Here is a 27,084-nt window from a genome sequence, read left to right as displayed (position 1 = left end):
AGCCATATAATCTTGGCCAACCATTTAATCTTCCCACTTCCCTTTCCTCATCCACTTGTGGTTGTTTGAGATTTTAAAAGGTAGTGTAACTAACTGATCTTATCATCTTTGTGGTGACCGTGTGTGTGTGTGTGTGTGTGTGTGTGTGTGTGTGTGTGTGTGTATGAATATTTTGTAAATTGTGAAGCAGTATTACTGCTGAAAGATGATGGTTTAGTCATCTGTGTACATGACATATGCTAACAGCTCAATATATGTTGTTGGCTTAAAATGTGAGTGTATGTTTACATGAATATTTTATATGTGTTGTTTTTTGATTGGCCATTTAACTTAATGATCCTTTATTTAGGTAAACTTAAGTATCTTTTATTTCCCATGAAGTGATGGGACCGGATGCCATGGTCTTCGTTTTCTGAATATTGAGCTTGACTTTGGCCACCTCATGTGAAGAGTTGACTCATTGGAAAAGACTTTGATGCTGGGAGGGATTGGGGGAAGGAGAAGAAGGGGACGACAGAGGATGAGATGGCTGGATGGCATCACTGACTCGATGGAGGCGAGTCTGAGTGAACTCCGGGAGTTGGTGATGGACAGGGAGGCCTGGCTTGCCGCGATTCATGGGGTCGCAGAGTTGGACACAACTGAGCAACTGAACTGGACTGAACTGAACTGAAGTATCTTTTATATGCTGTGTGTGTTTGGAATTTAATAATGAATAAGACAGTCTTTGCCTTTGAAATTAATAGTGTTGTTTTTTCACTTTAGTTGTATAGAGTTTCAGTTCAGTTAAGTTGCTCAGCTGTGTCCAGCTCTTTGTGACCCCATGGACTACAGCACGCCTGGCTTATATCATGTACCTATTGATTTTCTTTTAACTCATTTAATATGTGCAACAACTCTATAAAGTATGAATATTAACTTTCTAGGTCATTTAATTATATCAAACCTAACAAATAATTATTTTCATCTTTAAAATAAAACTCTCAGAGGTAAATAACTTGCCTAAGGTCATAAACTAAGTGACAGAACCAGAATCTTTTGACTTCTAATTTAGTGTTCTTTATATTATACCATAGCTCTTTCTAGATTTACTGTTGAAAGGAATAGAGCTTTTAACAATGTGTTTGTTACATTTTTAAATGTATAGTCTTTGGACAGCTACCACTGTTTAAATGTAAGAAATGAAGTTCTGGATGTGGAAGCTAAAAAAAGAAAAACCACAAGTAAACCCCACTTTCCCCAAACTCATATGTACAGGGAACAGTTAGGTGCAGGGTAGGGGTGGACAAAATGAGTGAAGGGAGTCAAAAGGTACAAACTCACAGTTTTAGAATTCTTAAGTACTAGAGATGTAGCTTATAGCATGTTAACAAATGTATACTTGAAAGTTGCGAAGCAAGTACATCTTAAGAGTTCTTATCATAAGAGAAAAGCATTTGAAGCTACTCATGGTCATGGATGTTAACTAGACTTGTTGTGATGATCATTTTGTAATATATACATGTATTGCATCATTATTTTATACACAAGAAACCAATATAATATTATACGTGAATTGTGTCTCACTTAAAAAAATAATTGAAGTTCTCATCTTAAAATTAAAATAATTCCGTTTGCAATTCTTATTTATATTTGGACACTTAATAAGCTAGGTCACCTAATGATAGACGTTCTTAACTAAGGAGATGAGAGAAAGTTTCCTGAAAAAAAAGTTAATGATAATAATGAAGGTAGATCACAGATACTTATTTTGTTAACTGTCTTAAGATAGACAAATCTTTTTGCTTTCTTTCACAAAATTCCTTAAAGACAGAGGTTTCAAAATTGAAGAAGTAAAGAGGGACAGAAAGAGAAAGAAAAGGAGAGAAAGCAGACGGAATATCCAGATTAGTCCTTTATTATGTGTCAAATTATATTTGTTTCTCAGTATTTTTAAAATTTCTGTTTGAACTCTGCATTTTTACTTTCATTTTATTTCCATCCCCCCCAGCCAAAGTCTCGTGTTTTTCAAAGAGGAGGAGTAGTCTTCTAGTTGAAAGCTTGAAGTCATGACTTGATTCTGTTGTTTAAGTATATGTATTTCTCCACAATTCTCGATGACTTCTCCACTTGTGCTCGATTAGTCTGAACCACTTCTGTTGCTGCTGCCCCTTAAAGGAGCCCATACCATTCACTCTGCCTTCTGTTTCTCTTGGGGGAGAGCCCCTCTGTTCTCCTCTCCTGCCTTCTGTAGACCAAAAGAAATAATTACTTTCAGAACCTTCCGTAATTTGTAGCTTTTATTCTTGTGGTCTTAAGTGCTGTGGAGAGAAATAAAGTAAATTAACAGGAAAGGAAGTGGTGGAAAGTTGAGGAAGGCCTTTCAGCAGAGGTGATGAATAACTGGCCAGTGAAAATTTGTGTGAAAAACAATCAGGTAAAAGGAACAATCACTATTGTGTACATCCTAAATCAAGAGCATATGTATTGAAACTACACACACACACACACAGACACACGATAATGGTTGTATAAACAAAGGTGGAGAAAATAAAATCATATCATGCATATCTTATAAACCATGGTTAAGATTTTCAGGAAGTCAGAATTTAAAAGTTTGCTTATTTACAAAAGTGTTGGGTTTTCTATATTATATTTAGCATATATATCCTGTAGCTGTTGTGAAAATTTTTAATAAAAAGCACCATTGTCAGGTTTTTCCACTTGTGTGGAGGATAAAATGGCTGTGTTAATAAACTTACTAACATTATGTAGTATCCCTTTTTTTAAATTTTATTTACTTATTTATGGCTGTTCTGGGCCTTCAACGCTGCATGGGCTTTTGTCTAGTTGTGGTGAGCAGGGGATGCTCTCCAGTTGCGGTTTGTGAGCGTCTCGTTTTGCTGGCTTTTCTTGTTGTGGAGTGCGAGCTCTGGGGCGAGTAGTCCTCAGCAGTTGGAGCACCTGGGCTCAGTCACTGCGGCTCCTGGGCTCTAGGGCTCAGGCTCAGTAGTTGTGGCGGGCTTAGTTGCTCTGCAGCATGTGGGATCTTCCTTGATCAGGAACCAAACCCATGTCTCCTGCACTGATAGGTGGATTCTGTACCACTGAGCCACCAGGGAAGCACTGTAGTATTTCTTATATGTTTGCAAATATACATGGATGTGGTCTGAAATGACATTTTTAAAGAAGGTTTTGAAATTTGTTTGACAGAGAGAAGCCCATCTGGAAGTGCCTTTGGAAGTCAAGAAAATCTGAGGTGGAGAAAGGATATGACTCACTGGCGTCAAAACACTGAGAAGCTTGACAAGTAATAAACCTTCTATTTTATCTTATTGATGGGCTTGTTGAATTTCAAGTGCAAGAAGAAAATGATTACTTTTAGTGTTATTTTATATAATTAAGCATTCAAATTTTAGAAGTCAGAACAGTTATATTTAATTTTTCCATTTTGGATTAAAAACAATTTGGGGGAAGAATTTTTCATGTGGTATAGTAAAGCTAAAGGTTACCTATTTAAATGTCACTTTATTTTCCCCAACAATTCCCCCTGGAAAATGGATTGAGCAACTATTTTTGAAATGTCACTATTGTGGGTGTCACACTGAAAGTAAATCTTTCAAGGATTATAAAAAATTAGAAAATCTTTGCTCTCTTAGAGCTTAAAATATAGTTAAAGAAAGACAAAACACTATAAGTCTTCTGTTTCTAGTATGGAGACAAACTAGGTACACCAACTGGCCACTCTATTGCCAAAAACAACTAAAAATACACTTTCATGAGTCCAGGATTCTAAAGGACTGCATCTTCATAAGGGGAACTGGAAATAAACCCTTCTCACTGCCCAGGTAACCACAGATAACATTGCTTGGCTTGAAAATTGCCTGGCATTGTGTCAGAGGGCTGCAGTCTTTTCCTGATAATTTCTAATTTCAAATTAGCCCTCAGGTAACTTGATAGGCCCCTAAAACTTTGAGAATATAGTGACCAATTCATTTGGGTTTGCCTAGTACTCTTACATTTAGCAGTGAATGTCCCAGGGACCCCCCCACCCACCCAGTCCTGTCCTAAATTAGTCACCCTGAGAACCATCTTCTGTCCAAACTTTAGAGGATTCTCACAGAGAAGCTTTCAGAAATATTAGCTCTCCTACATGCTCAGTAGCTCAGTCATGTCTAACTCTTTAGGACCCTGTGGACTGCATCTTGTGACGCTCCTCTGTCCATGGGATTCCCTAGGCAAGAATACAAGGTTGCTGTTTCCTTCTCCAGGAGATCTTCCTGACCCAGGGATCGAACTCACATCTCCTGTTTGGCAGGCAGATTCTTTACCAGGGAAACCAGTTCTCCCACAGTAAAATCATAAAACACAGGAAGCAAGGCCCTGTGGGAGCCAGCAGAGACAGAAGCAGCAGGATCAGTCCCACATAGATAAGTTTAAGATTGTCAGAAACTCTTAGTCTCTTTATGCTACTATGACAAAATGACATGCACTGGGTCACTTTTAAATAACAGAAATTTATTTCTTACAGTTCTGAAGGCTGGGGTGTTCAAGATCATTGCACCAACAGATTCAGTATCTGGTGAAGGCCCTTTTCTGGGTTTATAGGCTTCTTGCTGTGTTCCCTTACAGTTTAAGGACAAGGAAATTCCTAGAGGCTTCTTTTATAGAGGCATTAATCTCATTCATGAGGGCTCTGCCCTGATTCTCCCAATCACCTTCCGAAAGCTGTACCTCCTAACACCATTACCTTAGGCATTAGATTTTCATTGTATGAATTTGGCAGGAAAGACACATACTTGGACCAGAGTAGATGCTGTATGTAACTGTGTTAAAAATTCTTAAAGTTTGGGGGTCTGCTTTTCTGTCTTTTTTGTCCATTTCTTTAATTATTTTTCCATATGTATTGTGTTTTTTAAAAATCACAAAGCCCTGAGATACTATGTTATTAGTATGTGGCTTTACTTCTGCACTTGTATTATGTGTTCCCTTCCCTTATCTTACTTTGCTTGAAGGAAGCCATTTTCTTCTTCTTTTTGGTATTTTCCTGATTCTTTTGGTTTAAACATCTTGTTTTTCATGTGTCTTCACAAAATCTCACTGGAATTTTAAGTTTGAATATTATATTTCTTTTCCAATTTAATTCTAATATTGTATTTTCTCCTTAAATTTATAAAATGTAAATTCATAAACTGTTCTCTTTAGTGGTAGTAATAAAGATTCAGACTTTAATTAACAGCTAACTTTGAACAGATAGCATTTAATATGCCCTTGTATTTTTGCTTTGATTTATATATATATATTTTTTGGTCTATTTGGTTGTAGTTGCCATATATACATTGTGATTGAAATGTCAACTTTACTCATAAATTGCATATAGTCATTAAATTTTAATTAAATAATACTTTTGTAAATATTAGTATTCAAGTAAACCACTTTATTACATCAAGTTTTATTTCTAATGAGTAATTCCATCCAGGATCTCACTGAAGAGTTACTCATTTTCTGTATTAAAATTTTTGTATCAGAAATTTGGGAAAATTAGACAAAACTTTATTTTTAAGAAAGTTCTTTTATCCTAAATAAATATGTTGAAAATCCTTGAAATGGTAACATGAATACTAAACATTTTGGGTACTGCTTTAAAGTAGCCCTAAATACAAGCCTATATAGCACCACCTAGTGTCTGTGCCGTTTAGAACAAAACTTTTCCTGTGTTTGCTGTAACTCTCTCTGAAAGCCTTTAGTGGCACTGTAGTACTGTAATGGGGTGAGAAAGTCTTGGCATGTTTGACAAATGTAGATTAAAACAAAACATTTTTAAACATGCAGAATATTTTTCCTTATCCAATTAATAACTTCGCACTCGGGCAACTATTGGAAAAACTTCCCCTGAAAAAATGATTCCAAGGTTTTTAAATTTCTGTACATCTTTAAGTCTTTTGTGAATTTCAGATCTATTGGATTTTCTAAAAGATAACATATAATTTCTTCTAATCTTTTGTTTTAGGTCAAGAGCAGAGATTGAACACGAAGCACTGATTGACGGCAATCTGGCTACTGAAGCAAATCTAATCATTCTGGATACATTAGAGATTGTTGTTCAGGTAAAAACACTAATAAGAGGAATTTAAACTAGTATAGATTTGGTAAATTAGGGTTGGGGAAAAAGGTATTTATTGAACCATATAATTATATTTAAATATCAGTAGATCCCAAAAGTTATGTCCTCGCTTCTCTTTTTTTCTCATTTAAATTCTGTCCATTCTTTTTTTCCCCTTTTCTTATCAAAATCCCTCTGAGCTTCTTTTCTTTGAGGAGCTTCTAGATCTTACGCTATCTTCTTCCTATTAAAATTTTTATTTGTTAATTTCTACATATTCTGTCTCTAACCAGATTACAGTTAACATCTCTGTTTTAAAATTGCAGACAGTCTCTGTAACAGAATCCAAAGAGAGCATCCTTGGTGGGGTGCTGAAAGTGTTACTACACAGCATGGCCTGTAACCAAAGTGCAGTTTATCTGCAGCACTGCTTTGCTACCCAGAGAGCCCTGGTTTCAAAGGTGGGTTATTTTTGTGCCTGCTGTCTTGTCAGACTTTGTTTTCTTTGCTAACATTGTCTAAAATCACTTGATACATTCATTGATTGTATCTTAAATATATTTATAGATAAAATTTTAGTAATAACCTAAGACTTGATTCTTCTTTGCCTTTCCTCTACTGCTTATTTCTTTCTTATTTGGACTACCTTTAACCTGTTTTCTGGATTGGAAAAAAAAAAAAAAAAAGAGTAGTTCTCATGTGGAGAAGGGCTTGAAATTAATAGCCTGTTTTAAATATTGGGCTTTTTGTGTTTTCATCTATTTCTTATTGATGTGAATTATCAAGAATTAGTGTGCCAGTTGTTCAGTCCATTGAAATTAGCTTATCCTAGGTCAATGGAAAGAAAAGAACTTGTTTTGTTTGTTTAACTACTTCAAATATTTATTTCCTCTGAAAATCTATATTCTTAATCTTGAAGGTATCTATTTCATCTTTTAGTCATCTTATAAGATGAAACTTAGCCAGTGAAGATAAAATATACCATTTTGTAATAGTAAGAACATTTCATGCTGTGCAGCAAAAAACTAACATAATATTGTAAAGCAACTATATTTCAATAAAAATTAATAAATTTTATCATAGACTTATTATGTGTTACTATAGTAAGTGTTTTATTCACATTATCTAATCTAAGGTAGTCATACAGTCCCACATAGGTAATATTATTAAGCCCATTTTTTGGAAGAGAAAACCTGTCCAAGGTCACAGTACTAACATAGTCCATATTCAAACCCAGTCTGTCTAGTTCTCTGGTCCATTTTATTAACCAGTAGCAAATATCGTCTCTTAAACATGCTTTCAATTTCTGGGCTACACTAACAAATCTCTCCATCAGGCTATATTAACACATATGTGAAGCTCCTGCTACATAAATTCAGTGGTGGGATTGTTTCTTTACAGTTCCCGGAGCTCTTGTTTGAAGAAGAAACAGAGCAGTGTGCTGACCTATGCCTCCGGCTTCTGCGGCACTGTAGCAGTAGCATCAGTACCATACGGTCACATGCTAGTGCCTCCCTTTACCTGCTTATGAGACAGAACTTTGAGATTGGGAATGTAAGTGTTTCATTGTAGGACTGTATCTTTGGATGAACAATAACTATAACTATAGTTATAACTTAACTATAACTTCCATAGGTATCTATTAAGTGGGTTTGGGGAGAGCATGGCATTTTGGGGTGTATTTTGAGTCTAATCTTAAGACTATTTCTTTTTCTCATTCTGTGGATGACATAAAAATCCAAATCTCCAGTTTTATTTTGTATACTAACAATAATGTATAGTGGTACAGATTTAAACTACAAATGTATGTTGAGCGACTATAAATTATAATTATCATTAAGTGAAGTAAAGTAATAAGAAAAATTAAAAGTTTAAACATCTTTGCTCGATATTTTATGATTCTATGCCAGTCTTAGAAGAATTCCATGTCTTCATTTATGGTTTTTTATTTGATTATAGATTTATGTGTTGTATTTTTCCTAGCTTTTTGAGTCCAATGTTTAGTTCATTTATTCTTACTCATGTAATTATTTAAGGTCTAGAATATTGCATTGTGCTCTTTTGAGGTCTCATTGGTTCTAGTACCTAGTATTTTTAGTATTCTTGGTTTCTATTCAATACATAATTTGTAATTTCAGTTTGTATTTTCGTTTCAACCTGAAGTTTTAAAGTTGTGATGATGATGATGTTCCATTGCTCAGTCATGTCCTACTCCTTGCGACCCCATGGACTGTAGCACACCAGCCTTCCGCGTCCTTCATCATCTCCCGGAGCTTGCTCAAACTCATGTTCATTGAGTCGGTGATGCCATCAAGCCACCTCTTCCTCTGTCGTCCAGTTCTCCTCCTGCCTTCAATTTTTCCCAGCATCAGGGTCTTTTCTAATGAGTCAGCTCTTTGCATCAGGTGGTCAGAGTATTGGAGCTTTAGCTTCAGCATCAGTCCTTCCAATGAATATTCAGGATTGTTTTCCTTCAGGATTTACTGGTTTGATCTCCTTGCAAAGTTTTAAAGTTTTGATGATAATTTTTGGGTTTTGTTTGTTTTCCGGCTATCCTGTGGCTTGCAGGATCTTAGTTCCCAACCAGAAATTGAACCCAGGCCCTCAGTAGTGAAAGTGTGGAGCCCTAACCATTGGACTGCCAGGGAATTCCCAGTAATTTTTAGTTTAACTGCAGAGTGATCATAGTACAATTAATATGTCTCCATTTTGGAACTGTGGATGTGTGTGTTTGTGTATTCAAACATAAAATGTTTTCAGTAATGTGTTACACAAGTTTTTAAAAAGAAGCAGTGCTTTATTTTTGTCTCTTTGGTTGACTAAAGGAGATGATTTAAAGCGTACATATTGTCTATTTCTCCTTTTGGTCTTATTTGGTAAAGTGATATTCATAACTTTGGTATATTGATAACTACTATTCATAACTATTATATCTTACTAAGAATTATTCCCTTTAGAATTGAAGAAGACTCTGAGATGGCTTAATTTAAAATTTTTATATTTTTGACCTGACTTCTGCCTTGTGCACTATTGACCTCGACTTTCTTTCTAATTTGGATGTGGCTTAGGTTATCTTTTTGCCTGTCCTTTTGTTTTCACTGTTTTGAATCACTTTATTTTAAATGTGTGTCTCATCTACAACATAGAGTTGGGTTTTTGCTTTGTAATTCAGTTTCTAAGTTGAATTAAACCTTTCATCCTTGTTATTATATCAGCTACATCCTGGATTTGTGTTGTACGATTCTGTTATGCTTCCCCACTCCTCTCCTTAAAAAAATGTGTTGGTTGTTTTCATCTTGTACGTAGTAAGTTCCCCTTAAAGTTTCTATTGCTTTAGTGGTTACCTTTATAATTATGTAGTACCTTCTATCCTCTGTTTCTTTAATCATACATTCTCAGTGGAGGTGGTATTGTCACCAGCCTAGTGGGTATTGGTTCTTAGCTATCACAGTGGCTTCCCTTGAGTTCTTACATTTGTATGATTTTTTTTTTCCTTCCTAAAGTTAATGGCTTCATAAATTTTTTATAATTCAAAGTAAAATATTTTAATTAGAATTTTCATGTTTCATGACCACATTTTCCTATTAAGTATTCTTTATCTGGTATTTCACTGATCTTCTTTACCTTTTTGTTATTCAACATAGAATGAGGGAGTTTATATTGGCCCAGGTATTTGTAGGACATTCTATTTCTCTCCAGCCCTTTGGGATTTTTTTGGTTGTTTTTTCCTCAAGACAGATAGTTTTATCACTTCAAAGTGAGTTTCTTATTTAAATTTAAAAGAAGTGTTTTTCCCATTATTTCTTAAATCAGCACCCTAGGATTCCTCACTATTTGCTATCCCCTCTTTGCCTTCCATTGAAGCTGCTTCCTATTTAGCTTGTCTTGGCAGCCCTTATGCATTTTTCTAATGTATAGATTATATCAGTCTCCTCATTTTGCTGAAATAGAGTTTATGGACTTCTTTTTCTATTCATCTTTTATTTTTATATGAAATACAGGAGAATAGGAACTTGCTATCTCAAACTGTCCTATTTTTACTGGAAGCCAAGTCTTCTCTTCTAATTCAGAACAAAGAATCTAGTTACTTTATAGATCTTATTAGTTTTTGAAATAAGAGTCCCTAAAATTTGACTACACTTGGAGTTTTCCTCTGTTATTTTAGGAAAGCTTTATATTAATACAGGAGAGTTAAAAATGGGTAATTTATCATGTTAATGTCATGTAGTACCTCTAGAAAGGAATAGGTGATTTATACTTGGCACGATTTTATATAGATTGTATATTCAAGAGATATTAGAACTAAGTATTAAATTGTGTTCTAGGTACTGTGGTAGGCATTGGGCAAACATAGATAAAAGGAAATTTATTTTAAAATAGCTTAGCATCTACGAGGGTAGGAGATGAACAGGTAATGTTCAGCTAGTAATAGTAAGTACCTACTTTAGATGGTTTTGTGAGGATTATATAAATTAATATTAAATAACACACATTATATCAGTAACTGGCTCTGAGCAAATGTTCAGTATGTGTTTGCTGTTGATATACTGAGAGGCAAGCACAGGGAACTGTATAAGCACAGAGAAAAAGAGCATATACTCTCAAGGAGGGTTTCAGAAAGAGGAGATGCCTGAACTAAGGATGAAGAATTGCTCATGCAGATGGAGAAGTAGTGGGTAGACTTTTTAGGTAACAAAAATGGCACATACGTAATTAGAAAGGCATTGAGGTGAGAGAAGGAAACGCAAACAGAGAAGGAAACTTTTTTAGCACTTCTTAATTATTATGGCTCAAAGAGAGAGTAATAGATAAAATTGTAATTGAAATGTTTAGATTAAGCTGTCATAGGACAGATACTTGTTTATCACTGTACTTTCAGTTCCCACCATGTAGTTTGGCAGGTTTATTTGGTCAAATACATGAATTTTGTCTACAAAGCTGTGAGCAGCCAGTGAAGTATTTTAAGAAGAAGACTGATATGTACATTCAGATTTACATTTTACAAAAATTTCCCTGATGCTACTTAGCAGGTAAGGAAAAAGAAAGATTGGTTAGGAAGTTATTGTAGTAATCCAGGTAAGAAATGATAAGGGCATAAAGTAAAGCAATGGCATTGAGCATGGAGAAAGAACAGATTGGAACAGATTAGAAGATGATGTAGATTGAGTTTATAGTATGAATAATGAATGGGCAGAATGGCTATGGAATGACTCCTGGTTTGGGGCCTGTGTAACCGACTACAATAGTAGCACCGTTTATTTAATCAATAGGACAGACTTTATTTTCTTGGGCTCCAAAACCACTGTGAGTGGTGAGTGTAGCCTCGAAATTAAAAGATACTTGCTCTTTGGAAGAAAAGTAATGTCAAACCTAGACAGGGTATTGAAAAGCAGAGCCATTACTTTGCCTGCAAAGGTCCATATAGTCAAAGCTATGGTTTTTCCAGTAGTCACGTACAGATGTGAGAGGTGGACAGTAAAGAAGGCTGAATGCTGAGGAATTGATGTCTTCGAGCTGTGGTGCTGGAGATAGTGAACCTGAAGCTCCAATAGTTTGGCCACCTGATGCGAAGAGCCAACTCATTGAAAGAGACCCTGATTCTGGGGAAGATTTTAGGCAGGGGGAGAAAGGGGTGACAGAGGATGAGATGGTTGGATGGCATCACTGCCTCACTCAATTGACATGAGTTTGAACAAGCCCCAGGAGATAATGAAAGACAGGAAAGCCTGTCGTGCTGCAGTTCTTGGGGTTGCAAAGAGTTGGACACCACTTAGGGACTGAACAACAACAAAGGTTGTCGCTGAAAACCTCTTAAAAGTGTTTTCATAGTGGGGAATGGTGAAACAGAAATGAATTTACAACAAACAAGGAAGAATGTAAACTCTTAGAGTCATCATTCCAAAGAATATACCTTTAAGTTACTTTGTATAGGATATGAGTTAAGTTATACTTTTATCATAGCAGTGGACATAATTAAATCAGGTAGAGTGTAGTGACCACATCTGACACTTAAGAATTTTGTGATGTTGGTCAAGTTCTTTAATGTCATCTGTAAAAATGGTGCTATTGTTAATAACATATACCTCACAGAAGGTCAGAGAAGGCGATGGCACTCCACTGCAGTACTCTTGCCTGGAAAATCCCATGGACGGAGGAGCCTGGTAGGCTGCAGTCCATGGGGTCGTGAAGAGTTGGACACGACTGAGCGACTTCACTTTTCACTTTGATGCATTGGAGAAGGAAATGGTAACCCACTCCAGTGTTCTTGCCTGGAGAATCCCAGGGATGGGGGAGCCTGGTGGGCTGCCATCTATGGGGCTGGACAGAGTTGGACACAACTGAAGTGACTTAGCAGCAGCAGCAGCAGCAGCAGCAGCAGCAGCAGCAGCAGCAGCAGCAGCATAGGTCAATGTAAAGTCTAGGCACAACTTCTAATTCAAGTCTAACCCACAATTTTTTTTCAACTTTGTTTTTTAGGCTGTTATCACAGGAAGATTCTAAGCTTTATGTCTATTTAAAAACAGGATTTCAATACTACACATTTCATTACTTTTTCAAAAATATTTTTTCTAGAATGATGTTTTATACTAACTTTTTCCTTATAGGAAGTGAAAAAAATAGACACTTCCCCTTTAAGCTTTCCTTTATTAAATATCTGCCTGGCAATTTCTCTGTTACAGAACTTCGCCAGGGTTAAAATGCAGGTAACCATGTCACTGTCTTCCTTGGTGGGCACATCTCAGAATTTTAATGAAGAATTTTTAAGACGTTCTTTAAAGACTATACTGACATATGCTGAAGAAGATTTGGAATTGAGGGAAACAACATTTCCTGATCAGGTCAGAAATGCTAGTTTTTAGAGCATGAACTGAAATAGGAATTGTAAATAGGCATTTCCCAAATTGTTAAATCAAACTTCAGTTTTTCCTGGCAGAACCTGTATTTTTCTTTCAATCCATATGTGTCATAGATAGGACAGAATCTCTGTTTTAATAAGCCACTCTTCTTTCTCATAATGGTTAATATTTTTGGTGTTTAATTCTGTGAATTTGTGCCGAAAAGAACACTGGACTTAGTCAGTATGGATAAACAAAAAACTTTATGATGAAAGTGTTCCCACTGATTGGTGAAACAGTAGTTTGCCTCAAAAACTGAGTTTATACAAACTACCTTTTGAGAAAATCTGAAAATCAGAAAGAACTTCGTTTTGTATTCCTTATATCTGTATATGTTTCTTATTTCTACTAGTAGTTCTACTTGTTTCTGGGTGAGAGGTGAAAAAATAGTGGGCTGATGAATTTGTATAAAATTTACTCTTCACCCATCTTACCCCAGCATACCGACACTCTTCATAGAACTATATCAAAATTGTTTGTTTTGAAAGCTTTAGATTTCCAATCTGAAATATCTTCCAAACTAATCTAATGGTTGTGAATAAATGACAGCTGAAGAATGTTTTTCATATAATTCTCTGCTACAGGTTCAAGATTTGGTTTTTAATCTCCATATGATCCTTTCTGATACTGTTAAAATGAAGGAACACCAGGAGGATCCTGAAATGTTAATTGATCTAATGTACAGGTAGTGTTTGTTTAATTCACTTATACCTTGTATTGTTGTTGGCTGCTTAGAGGTTTTGTCCACCTCTTTTGTGACCCCATGGACGGTAGCCCACCAGGCTCCTCTGTCCATGGGCTTTCCCAGGCAAGAATGCTGGAGTGGGCTGCCATTTCCCTCTCCAAGTTAACTTCCTGACCCAGGGATCAAACCCACATCTCCTGCAACAGCAGATGGACTTTTTACCACTGAGCCACCTGGGAAGCCCTATGTCTTGTATAATGGGGCTTAAGTTAATATGATACACAGAAACATGAGTTTACAAGAATACAAAAGTTATTTGTCATTTTCTAATGGTAATTAAAGCCCACTCCAGTATTCTTGCCTGGAGAATCCCATGGACAGAAGAGCCTGGCAGGCTATGGTCCATGGGGTGCAAAGAGTCAGACATGACTGAAGCGACTTAGCAAGGCATGGCAATGGTGATTAAAAAATCAAAACGTGCTTTATCAGATCCCCTATGACACTTCTTCTTTTAAGAATTATGAATAATTGTTCAGTGTATTTATTGATTATCAAAAACAAGATTTTTAAAATAATGACATAGTTAAGACCTTGGCATCCTGGGCCCTAGAGTTCCTAGGAAGGCTGAAGACCCACATTTTAAACGTAAAAATTAGTTCTTTAAGAAGAAAACATAGTGTATTAATACTTTATTACAACATTAATTTTACTAATGTTAGACATGGTTTTTGCCTATAGGCTGATATATTTATTGGGTATTTTTAGAATTTTGTTAATTCCTATTGTATCTTCAAAGATGTAAGTAAACTTGACTTTTTCTTTGCCATTTGACCTTCATTTTTTACAGTTTTGGAGTTTCTTAAAGACAAGAATAAGATATTTCCTTTAAAATTAAGGTGATACAATGAAAGAATCTTTTATAAATTTTTTTCCTTGAATATAAAACTTATTTAGAGGCCCATAATAAACATGTAAATTCCTAGATCTTCTGTTACTGTTTCCTTAAAGGGCAGATTTTCATATAAAATGTCTCTTTTTTTTAAGCTCCCCCCCCCCCCCCCCCCCACACACAAAAACCTGATACTAACCATTCCATGGGCCCACAATTATTTCTCTAAGCACATTCAAAAGCATGTTCATACAACCCAAAAACTTGTCTTAATAGGTTGTGTTTGGTAATAGAAGCCTACACACTAAACAGGCAATTTGAACTCCCTTCCAGATTAGGAAGCAAATGCTAATTGAGAATTTCTGTTCTAACTAGAATTGCCAAGGGCTACCAGACCTCTCCAGATCTGCGGCTGACCTGGTTGCAGAACATGGCTGGCAAACACTCAGAGCGCAGCAATCATGCTGAAGCTGCCCAGTGCCTCGTTCACTCAGCAGCACTTGTCGCTGAATATCTGAGCATGTTGGAGGACCGGAAGTATCTTCCAGTGGGATGTGTAACCTTTCAGGTAGGAATCTGCCTTAATCAAGGTATGTCCTTTTTTGGTCTAACTTTTCTCACTGCTGTTTATATTCATCCAGCTGATAATGAAAGCACAGACTGAAAGTGATGCTTCACAAGATGAATTAACATTTCACTATCACTTTCATTAATATGTTTTTTTTTTTTATTTTTCAGCAAAATGATGTTTTTATTTTTTATTTTTTTTATTTTTTTTCCTTCCATTTTATTTTTATTTATTTTTTTTTAATTTTAGTTTTTTATTTTTTAAATTTTAAAATCTTTAATTCTTCCATGCATTCCCAAACATTTTTAAAGAGTATTTCTTGTTAATTCTCTTCCATGTTTTCTTACCTGTACATTATCAGTGCTGTGTAAACTACATTTATTCTCTTTGCCTGTACTGCTATGGACTTCATAGCATCTATGAAATACATTCAAAATATTGAAAATCAGGATAGTGGACACTCTTAATTGGCTTTTAATTAAAATACCAGGTAAACCAACATTCTCCGTTACTTATGCTTATATAAAATATGCTAAGATATGACTCAGAGATGATAGTTTATGCTCTAGTAGGGCTACATACCTCTGACGCACTGGCTGAATTCTTTGCCTACCAAGAGTCAATTCTGCTTTGCTTTTCTTCAGAGCCTCTTAATTCCAGGTTTAGGAAGTTATAAAAATTATTTAAATATTATGTTCTCTGATAAATCAAAATACAAAAAGAAAGTGAGTCATTATTTCTGTGAAAATTATTAATAAGCTGAATATTTTGCAAAGAGATCAAGACAAGTAGAAAAAGATTGAGGGAAAATCTCCAAGAAATCTAGGATAATTTGATAATCTTTTAAGTTCAAGTTTTTACTCTAAAGAAACCAAAACTGAAAATCTTAAATGGAGGTTACATTGTGGGTATTTAGTCAAGAGAGATTACATGGAACTCTGATCTTGAGACCCGAACACAAAGAAAAGGCCTTAGATCTACTTCAAGAAATTGACAAATGTGTGACTCAGTTCAGTTCAGTTCAATCGCTCAGTTGTGTCCGACTCTTTGTGACCACATGAATCACAGCACGCCAGGCCTCCCTGTCCCTCACCAACTCCCAGAGTTCACTCAGACTCACGTCTATCAAGTCAGTGATGCCATCCAGCCATCTCATCCTCTGTCGTCCCCTTCTCCTCCTGCCCCCAATCCCTCCCAGCATCAGTCTTTTCCAGTGAGTCAACTCTTCTCATGAGGTGGCCAAAGTACTGGAGCTTCAGCTTTAGCATCATTCCTTCCAAAGAAATCCCAGAGCTGATCTCCTTCAGAATGGACTGGTTGGATCTGCTTGCAGTCCGAGGGACTCTCAAGAGTCTTCTCTAGCACCACACTTCAAAAGCATCAATTCTTTGGCGCTCAGCTTTCTTCACAGTCCAACTCTCACATCCATACGTGACCAGGGGAAAAACCATAGCCTTGACTAGATGGACCTTTGTTGGCAAAGTAATGTCTCTGCTTTTGAATATGCTGTCTAGGTTGGTCATAACTTTCCTTCCAAGGAGTAAGCAAAGCTAACAGACAAATCATGGCTGCAGTCACCATCTGCAGTGATGTTGGAGCCCACAAAAATAAAGTCAGATACTGTTTCCACTGTTTGCCCATCTATTTTCCATGAAGTGATGGGACCAGATGCCATGATCTTAGTTTTCTGAATGTTAAGCTTAAAGCCAACTTTTTCACTCTCCATTTTCACTTTCATCAAGAGGCTTTTTAGTTCCTCTTCACTTTCTGCCATAAGGGTGGTGTCTTCTGCATATCTGAGGTGACTGATATTTCTCCTGGCAGTCTTGATTCCAGCTTGTGCTTCTTCCAGCCCAGCGTTTCTCAGGATGTACTCTGCATATAAATTAAATATATAGGTTCAAATAAAATATTTAAGGTATGTATGTATCATTTTTTCAGAAGTAATAATGGATCCCAATCTCATTGGATAAGAGGGCTTTTTAATATACCTGAGTGTTTTCATTAATTTGATGTATGTTAGGCAAGCCTTGAGACCATTTTTGTATCTCAGTTTCCCTGATAGGGAGTTTTAACAACATCAATTAAATTAAAAGTAAACACTGTGTAAGTCACCTTAGGTGTTTTATGTCATATTACAATTTTCCTTAGCCCATGATTTTTTAAAATTTTCTTTTTTACAACTTTTTATTAATGAAAAAGTTAGCAGTGGTGTTACATTTTATTGTCATCTTCACAATACAAGAAGTTTTTGGAGATTTGTCTGTTAGCTTTGCATTGACTACCCCCTCTTTTTTTTTTTTTTTAATAAGCTGATAGCTGTATTTCATCTTCAATTATTTCATATATATCATTCATGTTAAGAAATTAATTCCATTTCACAAACCTAAACTTTTTTTTTTCCTCCTAGAATATTTCCTCTAATGTTTTAGAAGAATCTGCAGTCTCAGATGACGTGGTATCTCCAGATGAAGAAGGTATCTGCTCTGGAAAGTACTTTACTGAGTCAGGACTTGTGGGATTACTGGAGCAAGCAGCTGCTTCTTTCTCTATGGTAGATGACTCTTGTTCATTTCTTCCCACAATTATGTACTTCTTAGTTATTAGCGACATGTATATTTATGCTTTCTGCTTATGACTGTGCTTTTCATTTATGATAATTTTCTCTAAATATCTCAAGAAGTCTCTAGTAATGGATTTTCTTTTCACATTCATCATTGCTTATTCCTTTTTATTTTAACAGTCTGTCACTTCCTCCAGTGTTTTTCATCTGCTTGTTTGTAAACCAGCACTTAGTCTATACGAGTTTTTTTTTTTTTTTTTTTTTAAGAAAACTTTTACCACAATACATTTTCTAAAACCTTAAAAAAGCCTCTGGTGCTCAGGAAAGTTACAGCCTCTCACCCGATTGGTGGCATAACGAGCTCTGTTAGGTAGACATTGAAGTGGTGTTAGGAACTTTATGAACTACATCCTAGATCCCTTGTCTGACTTCCTTACCATGCTAGAAGTCCAGTCCTTGTCCCTCCCCATCTGTGTATGAAGAACTGAAGTAGTCATGTGGATCAGAGATGCGATATTTATTGATGAAGGGAAAAAAATAGCGAGCTGAATCCTTGCTTACTTTCTTGAACCATGTTGATAGCATCACCTGCTTTCTGTGAGTTTTCTGATGAGTGTTTAGTGTCCCAGGACCAAGGTTTGCAAGACAGTGAGGTCCATGTTAGGGTAAAAGGGAAGCTTGATGTAATGTACTATTACCTGATACAGTTAAGTAATAGTACATCACTTCCCCATTGTACTGTTATTGGGAATCTGTTGTTGCTTCTCCTGGCCTTAACCGTACCCAGCAATATGTTGGTTATGCATATAGATTTAGGAGGCATCTAGCCCCTTTCTCTGCCATCTTAGTAGTTAAAGCACTTCAGGCACAAATTACTCAACCTACCAGTGCCTTACTTTTCTTATCCATTAAATACATCTAATAATAGTACATACTTCAAGGACTGCTGTCAGAATTAAATGAATTAACCTATGTAAAGTGCTAATCACAGTGCCTGGCTCCAAGTAAGTTTTAGTACATTTGCTGTTATCATCCTCTCATCATTATAGGTATTTAGAAGTAACTCATGTAAAAATGATTCTGAGACTCAAAGAACATTAGGTGTTTGTCCTCTTTAAAATTTCTTGTTTTTGAAGACCTTGGTTGTCCTGATTCTATTCCCAGATCTCTGTTCCTTGAGCTTCAGTTTAAGGGACCTGAACTAGTAGGGAAAAAGTTTTTGCTATTAATGGAATATTTTAATAAATATACATTCTCTGTATTTGTGTGTAATTTTAATAATTCACAGGAGTGAATTTAGATTGGGTTATAGTGGCTTATGTTAAAGAAGCCTCTATTTTGCAATAGCATTTAATTATGAATGTCATTCTTTTTCAGTTAATCTATTTAATATTAATTAAAATAATTACTGGGATATTTTAGTTACACTGAATATATTTTACTATTGCAGCTACATGATTGCTTAAATATACTCCTGTGAGCTGACTAGAAAAGAACCATATGTTTATTTTCTTGGGAATATGCTGATTTGTGAAGCAATGGGAACTTAGTGACTCTTGGAAAATATCTCTTTTCCTTCATCACAGCCACCAATCTATTACAAGAAAAGGGGATAGCAGTATAAACATGTTTTGTCCCTTACTCTGATTATAATCAGATCAACACTTGGCCAACCACTAGTAAACCAAAACCCCTACTTGAATAAAATCTGGTGGCTCAGAATCTTCTTATGTTTTGTTAAAGATCAGTGATTTTTCCATAGGAGAGTTCCCTTAAGATTTTCTGTGCCAATTTAATATTTTGGGAAAGTTAATAATTTTAGTGTCCTAGGAAGCAATAGATTATGTGATATTTGTGTATCTGTGACTTGTAATAATTGGGTTTCTATGTCTCTGCTCTGAATTTGTTTTATTCAAAAGTTTATATGCATATAAAAGGACACACACACACACACATTTATCTTAGTTAAGTAATTACTGAGTTGGAGAAGGAAATGGCAACCCACTCTAGTACTCTTGCCTGGAGAATCCCATGGACTGAGGAGCCTGGTAGGCTACGGTCCATGGGGTCGCAAAGAGTCGGACATGACTGAGCAACTTCACTTCACTTCACTTCAGTTACTGAGTAGTAAAAGCAGAATGTCCAGTTCAAATTATATGCAAGTATAAATATACATATACGTACATGTGTGTATTTCAAATACAAAAACACAGATACACATACGTTTTCACTCAATAGAAGAGATCATATATTGTGCAAAATTATTTTATTAGGTCTTCAAAATCAGTAGCGTTTGTTTTTATGTCCCATTGGAAAATAGTAGTATTGCCTTGGAAGTATTGTGAGTTCATAAATTGCAGTTCACTCTCCTATCGATGTAAAAGAAAGCAATCTCTTATTATTCTTACAGGCTGGCATGTATGAAGCAGTTAACGAAGTTTACAAAGTACTTATTCCTATTCATGAAGCTAATCGGGATGCCAAGAAACTGTCCACGATCCATGGTAAACTTCAGGAAGCCTTCAGCAAAATTGTTCATCAGGTAACAATTGTACTTTCTAACTTCAGTGTATGTAGAGAAAACTGTCTACGAGCTTTAGTGTTGCTTTGTACTAATGTCAAACTAGATCCCGTGAAATGACCATTTTAATCAAGTTACAAATGAATAGTGTCAAAATGATGGTTCATGGCCAAAGCAAGACTCATTAACAAAAATGAATTTAACCTAAAGTATATTATGGTCATCATAACCTTCCCACATAGCTTCTCTTTTTTCTCCACTTTTTTGAATGATTACTAGTAGCTAATTTTTTTAAAATTGTGAGTTACTTTCTGTTTCACAGTGTAGGTAATAGTTATGAATTTGATTTTTTAAATTGATTTCTATTCATTTTTTCCCCAAAAATGTTTTTATATTTAACTTTTTATTAAATGATACGAAAGCTTAGTAAACTCCTAATATTTTTAATGATTTCAACTGAACTTTTAACTTTTTTCCAGACATTTTTATTCAGTCATGCTCTGATATATTTCTAATGTAAAAGTAATATTTAGTGAAAATAATAAATGGTTGTATTTATTTATTTATTCAATTATAATAGTATGATTTCAGTACTTATTTTTACTTCATGGGATCCACATTTTATCTTTAAAATTAAAATAAGCTTGGTTTAAAAATGAAGTAGACTACTAGCAGTTGATTTCCCTGAAGCTGAATCGCTGGCTCCATTGAAATACTCTGAAATGTTAAGTTAAGGGTCCTCCTCCTCCGCTTTTCTGTTCCCGCCCCTGTGCTACCTGTGCTGTTGTCTGCTGTTGCCATCACCTAAGAACTGAAGTATAGCATTGTTTTCCACTTGGCGCGTGCAGTGTTAGTCCCGCTTTATTGTCTTATCAGCTTGACTTCCTCTCTCTTGCCATGGACTAAGCTGTTCTAGATGAATTGATATAATCTGAAAAACTTAGTCTTAAATAGGGCTGCTATCCTGTTAAGCCAGGATTTTATTGTCATTGAATAAAATACTGGAGTTGCGAAAGAGTATTAGAATTCTGGATCATAGCAGGTGGGTCTTTTTATAATCAGTTATACTGTTAAATCTCATCGCAGCTTCCCATATGTTGCACAAATTGCAAATTACACAGGTCAGGCCTGGAACATCTAGAGCGAGCAGCTTCCAAGAAACTTTCATCCATTTGTATCAAAGACATTTGGACAAAATTTCAATTTCTATCCCAGCTTACCCTGGGAACTTCAGTGAAGTACAGCTCCCGTTAGTTAGTGAATCTAATTTAGACACAAATGAAACAAGCACTTAGCTTTCTTTCCCCTAAATTTGTACTTTTTACTTATTAAAGTTTTAAATGGTGAAATTTTAGCTTCTAGGTTTTGAACAAGCAATTTATAAAATTGTCATAGGTCTTAAGTGAAGGAATATGGTGTTTAAAATACCCTAGTGTTTTCTGTATGGAGAAGAATTTATGGTATATGGTTTCTTACACTACTGAACTTCCTTTGGCTTTTTTTGTTCTTTTTAAACAGTTTTTTTTTTTTTTATGACTTGCCCTTTTTTACTTTTTTATTATACAGAGTACTGGCTGGGAGGTAGGTAATGTTTTAGTTAGTTAAAGACACTAATAGATTGATTTGATCAGATTTCTTATGCCAATGCTTTACCCACATGTGCTAGCTGTGGGCATTCTGTTGCTGTCTGCTGTCAACTGAATTCATTAACCAAAGAAACTTTGTTAAAATACTGTAAGTTATGTTAAGAAATTTGTTATTAAGAGGTTGTAGGCAGTGCATGGAAATCCATATGTTACTAATGATATTCTTTGGTAAATGAGCCACTTTGTCATCACTTTCGTTTGTTTTTATCCTTTGAAGCATTTTGTTTCATCAACATTTACACACAAGATTTCCTTTTTTTAACCATATTGTTTCACCTCATTCTACAGAGGTCGATTTATGTGTTATTGCTCAGAGGTGTAAATATAAAATATTTCATCTGATCTAAGATGTTATCAATTGTAAAATATCCCATTATTGCACATTCCTTTAAGAAAGATTAGAAAAACAAACAATCCCTGTATATTAAACTCCAGCATCCCATCAGTTGAAAAATGAATGCCATCTACAGAGATACTAAAATAAGGGGAAAAAAATGTGCATCTTGGAATTGATAAAAAGAGTATGTTAATTTGATCTTGAGTCACTTCACCTGGAGTATAAGTACTACTGAGGAATGAAATTCACTTTTGTCATTTGAATTTTGTTGAGGGGAGGGAAAAACAGATTGAGAGAACTTGAAATTTAATTTGACCTCATTTTCTGACAATGTTTGATAATTGTGTTCAATGAAGACTGTGTGCTTCCTTTTAGGGAGTAAGTATAATAGTTAGGCTCATGAAGTTATATATAAATCAAATCATACCTGAAAAATGCCAGAAAGAATTGATTACCTTTTTAAAAAATCTTTCTGAAAAGAATTCTATAAAATAAAAAATTCTACAAAGTAATTCATTTTGATGAGGTAAATCAAGGTATTAATAAGACAGTTTATTTAAAGCTGAGTATTAATATTTGTTAATTTTTCTGCCTTGCCTTTCACTTTGTAGTCAGGTTTATGTTGATTAAACAGTTTAGGCTTTCTCTGTTTGGTTTTGCAGTTGTTTTGAGACCCAGCTAGAAAACCTTCAGAATGAATGTTACTATTGCATTCTCTTCCATTTCTGAATTAGTTGCCACCTTTTGTTTTTCTTTAGATGAAACCAGTACTTTTAATCTACCTTAGTTCCCCAGATTAAATGTGTATGACTTTTTTAATACCCAGTAGAGAACGTCTCATTTTTGTATCTTCAGTTAAGGCTTATATAGAGACTTTCCATGGTTATCTTTGAGTCATAAAGTTACTTATGGATTTCCTAACACAAAATGGAAGTAGGTGAAAAGTAAGCATGAAAGAAGAGACATTGAACCTCTGAGCAGTTTATTACTAGTCTGCTTGATGCTAAATCGACCCCTGAAAGGTATAATTTTCACTGGTTATGATTAATATTTTGTCATCATGTTTATTGCATGGTAAAAGTCACACAGACTTTATTTTCTTGTTTATATTCTTGCCACTACCTTTCACTGGACCTTTAGCTTTGTAGCTTCTAAAATTGTTGCACGTTTGTTTTTTGCTTTTCCCTTGTAAAACTTAAGTGGATGCTTGCATTTTAAAAGTATGTTTGCTACCATTTGCTGCTTATTTGTTTTGAAATTTCCCTAATTAAAATGCTTTCTGTTTTCTCTTCTCTCTTGCCCCTGGTTGCTGACCCTACTCCCTACTTTTACTATTGTCTATTGTGGTAAGTTCCTATCTTGTGAATATTTTTCTTTTTGACTCTGGGAAAACTTCAGTAATTTCATTTTTTTCTAAAAGCTATGGTTCCTAGCTAATTTCCTAGTATTCTTAAGGAACTCTCACTGGATTGAGATCTAGTAAGGATATCTGATATACTATAGAAAGGGTCTTTGAATTGATAGCTCCCTCCTTGATCTGGGCTTATATATTAGCACTGTATTTCGTTTTTCACTGTGCTCCTTGATTTGGTACAAATCATTTGAGTTGGCAAAGCTTTTTAGGGCTGTGTGTGTGAGTTTGCGTATGTGTGTGTAAAAGATAACTCTAAAACCTGGTAGCAAATTTGGTAAAATATTTATCATATAAAATAACAAGTCATGAACCTTTCTTAAATCATGGTAACTGTTACTTGCTCTGCCAGTTTCAATATCTGAATGACTGTTTACTATTTATTTTCTCTTTCCCAAGTACATTTATTTTTCTTGAAATAATAGGAAATAAAGTATGTTTTAAAATGTCTTACTTATAATTGCATTTTAAAATTATTTTTGGAGGAAAGAAATATTGAATTTCTATATGGAAAATTATAGCCATTTTATATTTTGTGTGCACATATTTTATTTTAAAAGATACATTTATCCATTTATCAAATAGTGAACAGTTCATTCCCCAACTGTTGATAACATAGTCACATAAGCCTGTCTCCATTTTTTTCTACAAAAAATTACAACATATTTCACCATCTGAGGGAAAATATCACCACCCTAGTAGGTATATATTATAGTCTCCAGCAAGGCTTGAAAAGATGGGCTCAGCTTGTTTAAGTTGAAGTCTCTCTACTAAGTCACTAAAGAAAAATGAGGTATTCTAACTTTTGAGATTCAAGAATGCAAGATAACTATATATTAACTCTTTTCATTGTACTAGATGGACATGAAGATGAGCTAATATTTTGGTTTTTATATGCTGAGAAATACTAGCCATAGTCTTGTGCAGTGTCTTCTGTTGAATTTTTATATTCTCTAATCTATGCTCTGGAGAAGGGCATGGCGACCCACTCCAGTATTCTTTCCTGGAGAATTCCATGGACAGAGGAGCCTGGCAGGCTACAGTCCATGGGGTTGCAAAGAGTCGGACACGACTAAGCAACTAAGCACAGTCCATGCACACTGAGGCTGCATGAGATAAATAAACTCATCCAAATGAGTAAAAGAGCAGAATGGGAAACAGCAAGTTTTAATAGGTGATGGGGGGCAGGAGGCTGAAAGAAGAGTATGAAAAAAAAAAAAAGCAAACACTTTTACAACAAGTATGAAAATGTGACACTCTAAAGAAGAAACTAGACCTGTGTAGGTATAAAACATCCGTGAGTATTTATCTCAGGAAAGGCAAAGAGGTGAAGTCAGATATGAAGAAAGTAAGGAAAATGTGATGAGAAGAACTCTGTGAAGAGGTACTTTCTGATAGTTGATGACTCCCTAATATTTGGTATAGACCCATGACTTAGCACCTGATGATGTAGTACTACTGGCTGGGTTCTGCCCTTTATGTTATTCCTGATGAGAAAAAGATATGGACAGCAAACATTTATTAGATGATATTGGACATGATTATTTTTTCCTGGACTGGGACATACAAAGGTTAAAATTGAACATCTGATAAGAAATGTGATAGGATATATCTTAGAAGAATATATCTGGTAGGTTTATGAAAATCATCAACCTGATTTTCATAGTGGAGTGTGCGGAAAGGAGATGTAAACATGTAATAACAATTTCAGTAGAGACAGTGTTGTAATATAGAGGAAGGCAAAACTTAGGGAGGAAGGTACCCAGTAAATCTCAGTTGCTCACGGAAATTCTCAAAACTCTCAAGGAAAACTTCAGAGAAGTGAAAAACGGTTCAGGGATCATACATATGTCCTAGTATTTGTACATGAGTATATAGAATACAGGGATTAAATAGTGTAATTAAGAGCTTGGACTCAGGTGTCAAATATACTAGGATTTAACTCTGAGTGCCACTGTTGGCTAGCAGTATGACCTTGGGCAAATTACTTTTCCTCATTTATAAAAAGAGGTGAAAATAATGATATCTGAGAGTTGTGATAAGAATTGGAATAACCCATGTAAAGTGGATAACCATATTTCATGTGAAGTGAAAGTGAAAGTCACTCAATTGTGTCCAGCTGTTTGCGACCCCATGAACTATACAGTAGATGGAATTCTCCAGGCCTGAATACTGGAGTGGGTAGCCGTTCCCTTCTCCAGGAGATCTTCTCAACCCAGGGATCGAACCCAGGTCTCTTGCATTGCAGGCGGATTCTTTACCAGCTGACCAGGGAAGCCCTAGCACATAGTAAATACTTCAAAAATGTTGGAGATGATTATTTTTATTGTTATTGTCATCATCATTACTATCACTATAATTAGTTGAAATCTTAACACAGTTTAGCTGTGAGATCTAAGAGGTGTTAGGTTCCTAGGTCAAACTCTGTGACTGAATAAACTGATAAAAGTGTGTGTTCTTTAAGGGGAACAGATCTAATAGAAGAGGAGGAGATCACCCCTGTGGGAAACACTGGTCTGCCTATCTGAAAAATCAGCTAACTTGAGAGAAATGTAGTGGAGAACTAGGGGTGAAGATGAAAGTAGTTTTGGAAGTGATGTCAGCGTGGAAATATACAATAGCCCAGCTGAATGTTTCCTGCTAAGTAAAGACAACAAAACTAGAAGAAACTTATTTGTCATAAGAGATTTCAACCACTAGAGACATGGATAGATGAGTAGATGGATTTCCTTGTTTGGAACGTAGTTTCATTATACACAGGATGGTGGAATCAGTAAGTACTGCTGAGGAAGAATAATTGGAGTATGGGAATGATGGGAAATTCAGAAAGAATTCGTGACATTAAAAGAAGATACTGTTAGAAAAATATAGGCTAGATTGTAGGAAAATGTATTTTTTTTTTAATTCAGAAGAAAAATGGGTATCATCCGGTAGTCCAAACCTCTGAAGAGGAAGTAAGATAAAGTGATATCTTTCTTGAAGATAAAGCCATACGACTAAACTTCTATGAACATGATAGAGTCAATGGTTGTACATTAGGGAACTCTTTGTAAGTTGAAAATGAATCTACTTACTCTACTGCACACACTCATTTTCAGTCCTAGTAATTCCTCTCTGATCTTGTTTCCTCTGATCTTCTCCCTGCTGCATGTTTCTGCCTTACCACTCTAGCCACTTTCCTGTTCTTCAAACGCAGGAGGGGGGCTCCTGTCCTTTGCACTGGCTCTTTCCTCTGCCTGGAATGCACCTCCCCTGGAGAGCCACATGAATAACTCTTCCACCTCCTTCACATCTTTGTTCACATGTCACCTCTTGGTGAGATCTGCCCTGACCACTCTGTTTTGTTCGCAGATTTATCACCAGTGTCTCAACAGTTTGTTGACACAGAGTAAACCTTCAATAAATATGTGAATGGATGCATGGTTCCCTCATATACGTTGTTTAATGACTTCTACCTTCATTTTTATTCTTCTTCTGTTCCTGCCA

The 27,084-nt window shown here is 35.5% G+C and overlaps 1 protein-coding gene across 10 annotated transcripts in view; it reads left to right on the top strand.

Moving 5' to 3' along the window:
- The window catches only part of DOCK7 (dedicator of cytokinesis 7), a 188,017-nt gene that overhangs the window by 142,722 nt on the left and 18,211 nt on the right, over nucleotides 1-27,084 (top strand). For 6 of the 10 annotated variants that reach the window (XM_060410347.1, XM_015092015.4, XM_060410312.1 and 3 more), the window contains 9 exons: nucleotides 3,193-3,289; nucleotides 5,990-6,086; nucleotides 6,409-6,543; nucleotides 7,484-7,636; nucleotides 12,763-12,921; nucleotides 13,563-13,663; nucleotides 14,928-15,120; nucleotides 17,531-17,674; nucleotides 20,094-20,225. In XM_060410347.1, the coding sequence (XP_060266330.1) occupies nucleotides 3,193-3,289; nucleotides 5,990-6,086; nucleotides 6,409-6,543; nucleotides 7,484-7,636; nucleotides 12,763-12,921; nucleotides 13,563-13,663; nucleotides 14,928-15,120; nucleotides 17,531-17,674; nucleotides 20,094-20,225 (1,211 nt within the window). Of the gene's footprint in view, nucleotides 1-3,192; nucleotides 3,290-5,989; nucleotides 6,087-6,408; nucleotides 6,544-7,483; nucleotides 7,637-12,762; nucleotides 12,922-13,562; nucleotides 13,664-14,927; nucleotides 15,121-17,530; nucleotides 17,675-20,093; nucleotides 20,235-21,770; nucleotides 21,786-27,084 lie in introns of all 10 variants that reach the window. The other 4 variants (XM_015092014.4, XM_015092012.4, XM_060410321.1 and 1 more) reach the window with 2 other exon arrangements.

The sequence above is a fragment of the Ovis aries genome, chromosome 1 (genome assembly GCF_016772045.2).
Source record: "Ovis aries strain OAR_USU_Benz2616 breed Rambouillet chromosome 1, ARS-UI_Ramb_v3.0, whole genome shotgun sequence".
Lineage (NCBI taxonomy): Eukaryota > Metazoa > Chordata > Mammalia > Artiodactyla > Bovidae > Ovis > Ovis aries.
This window is presented reverse-complemented; position numbering and strand designations above follow the sequence as displayed.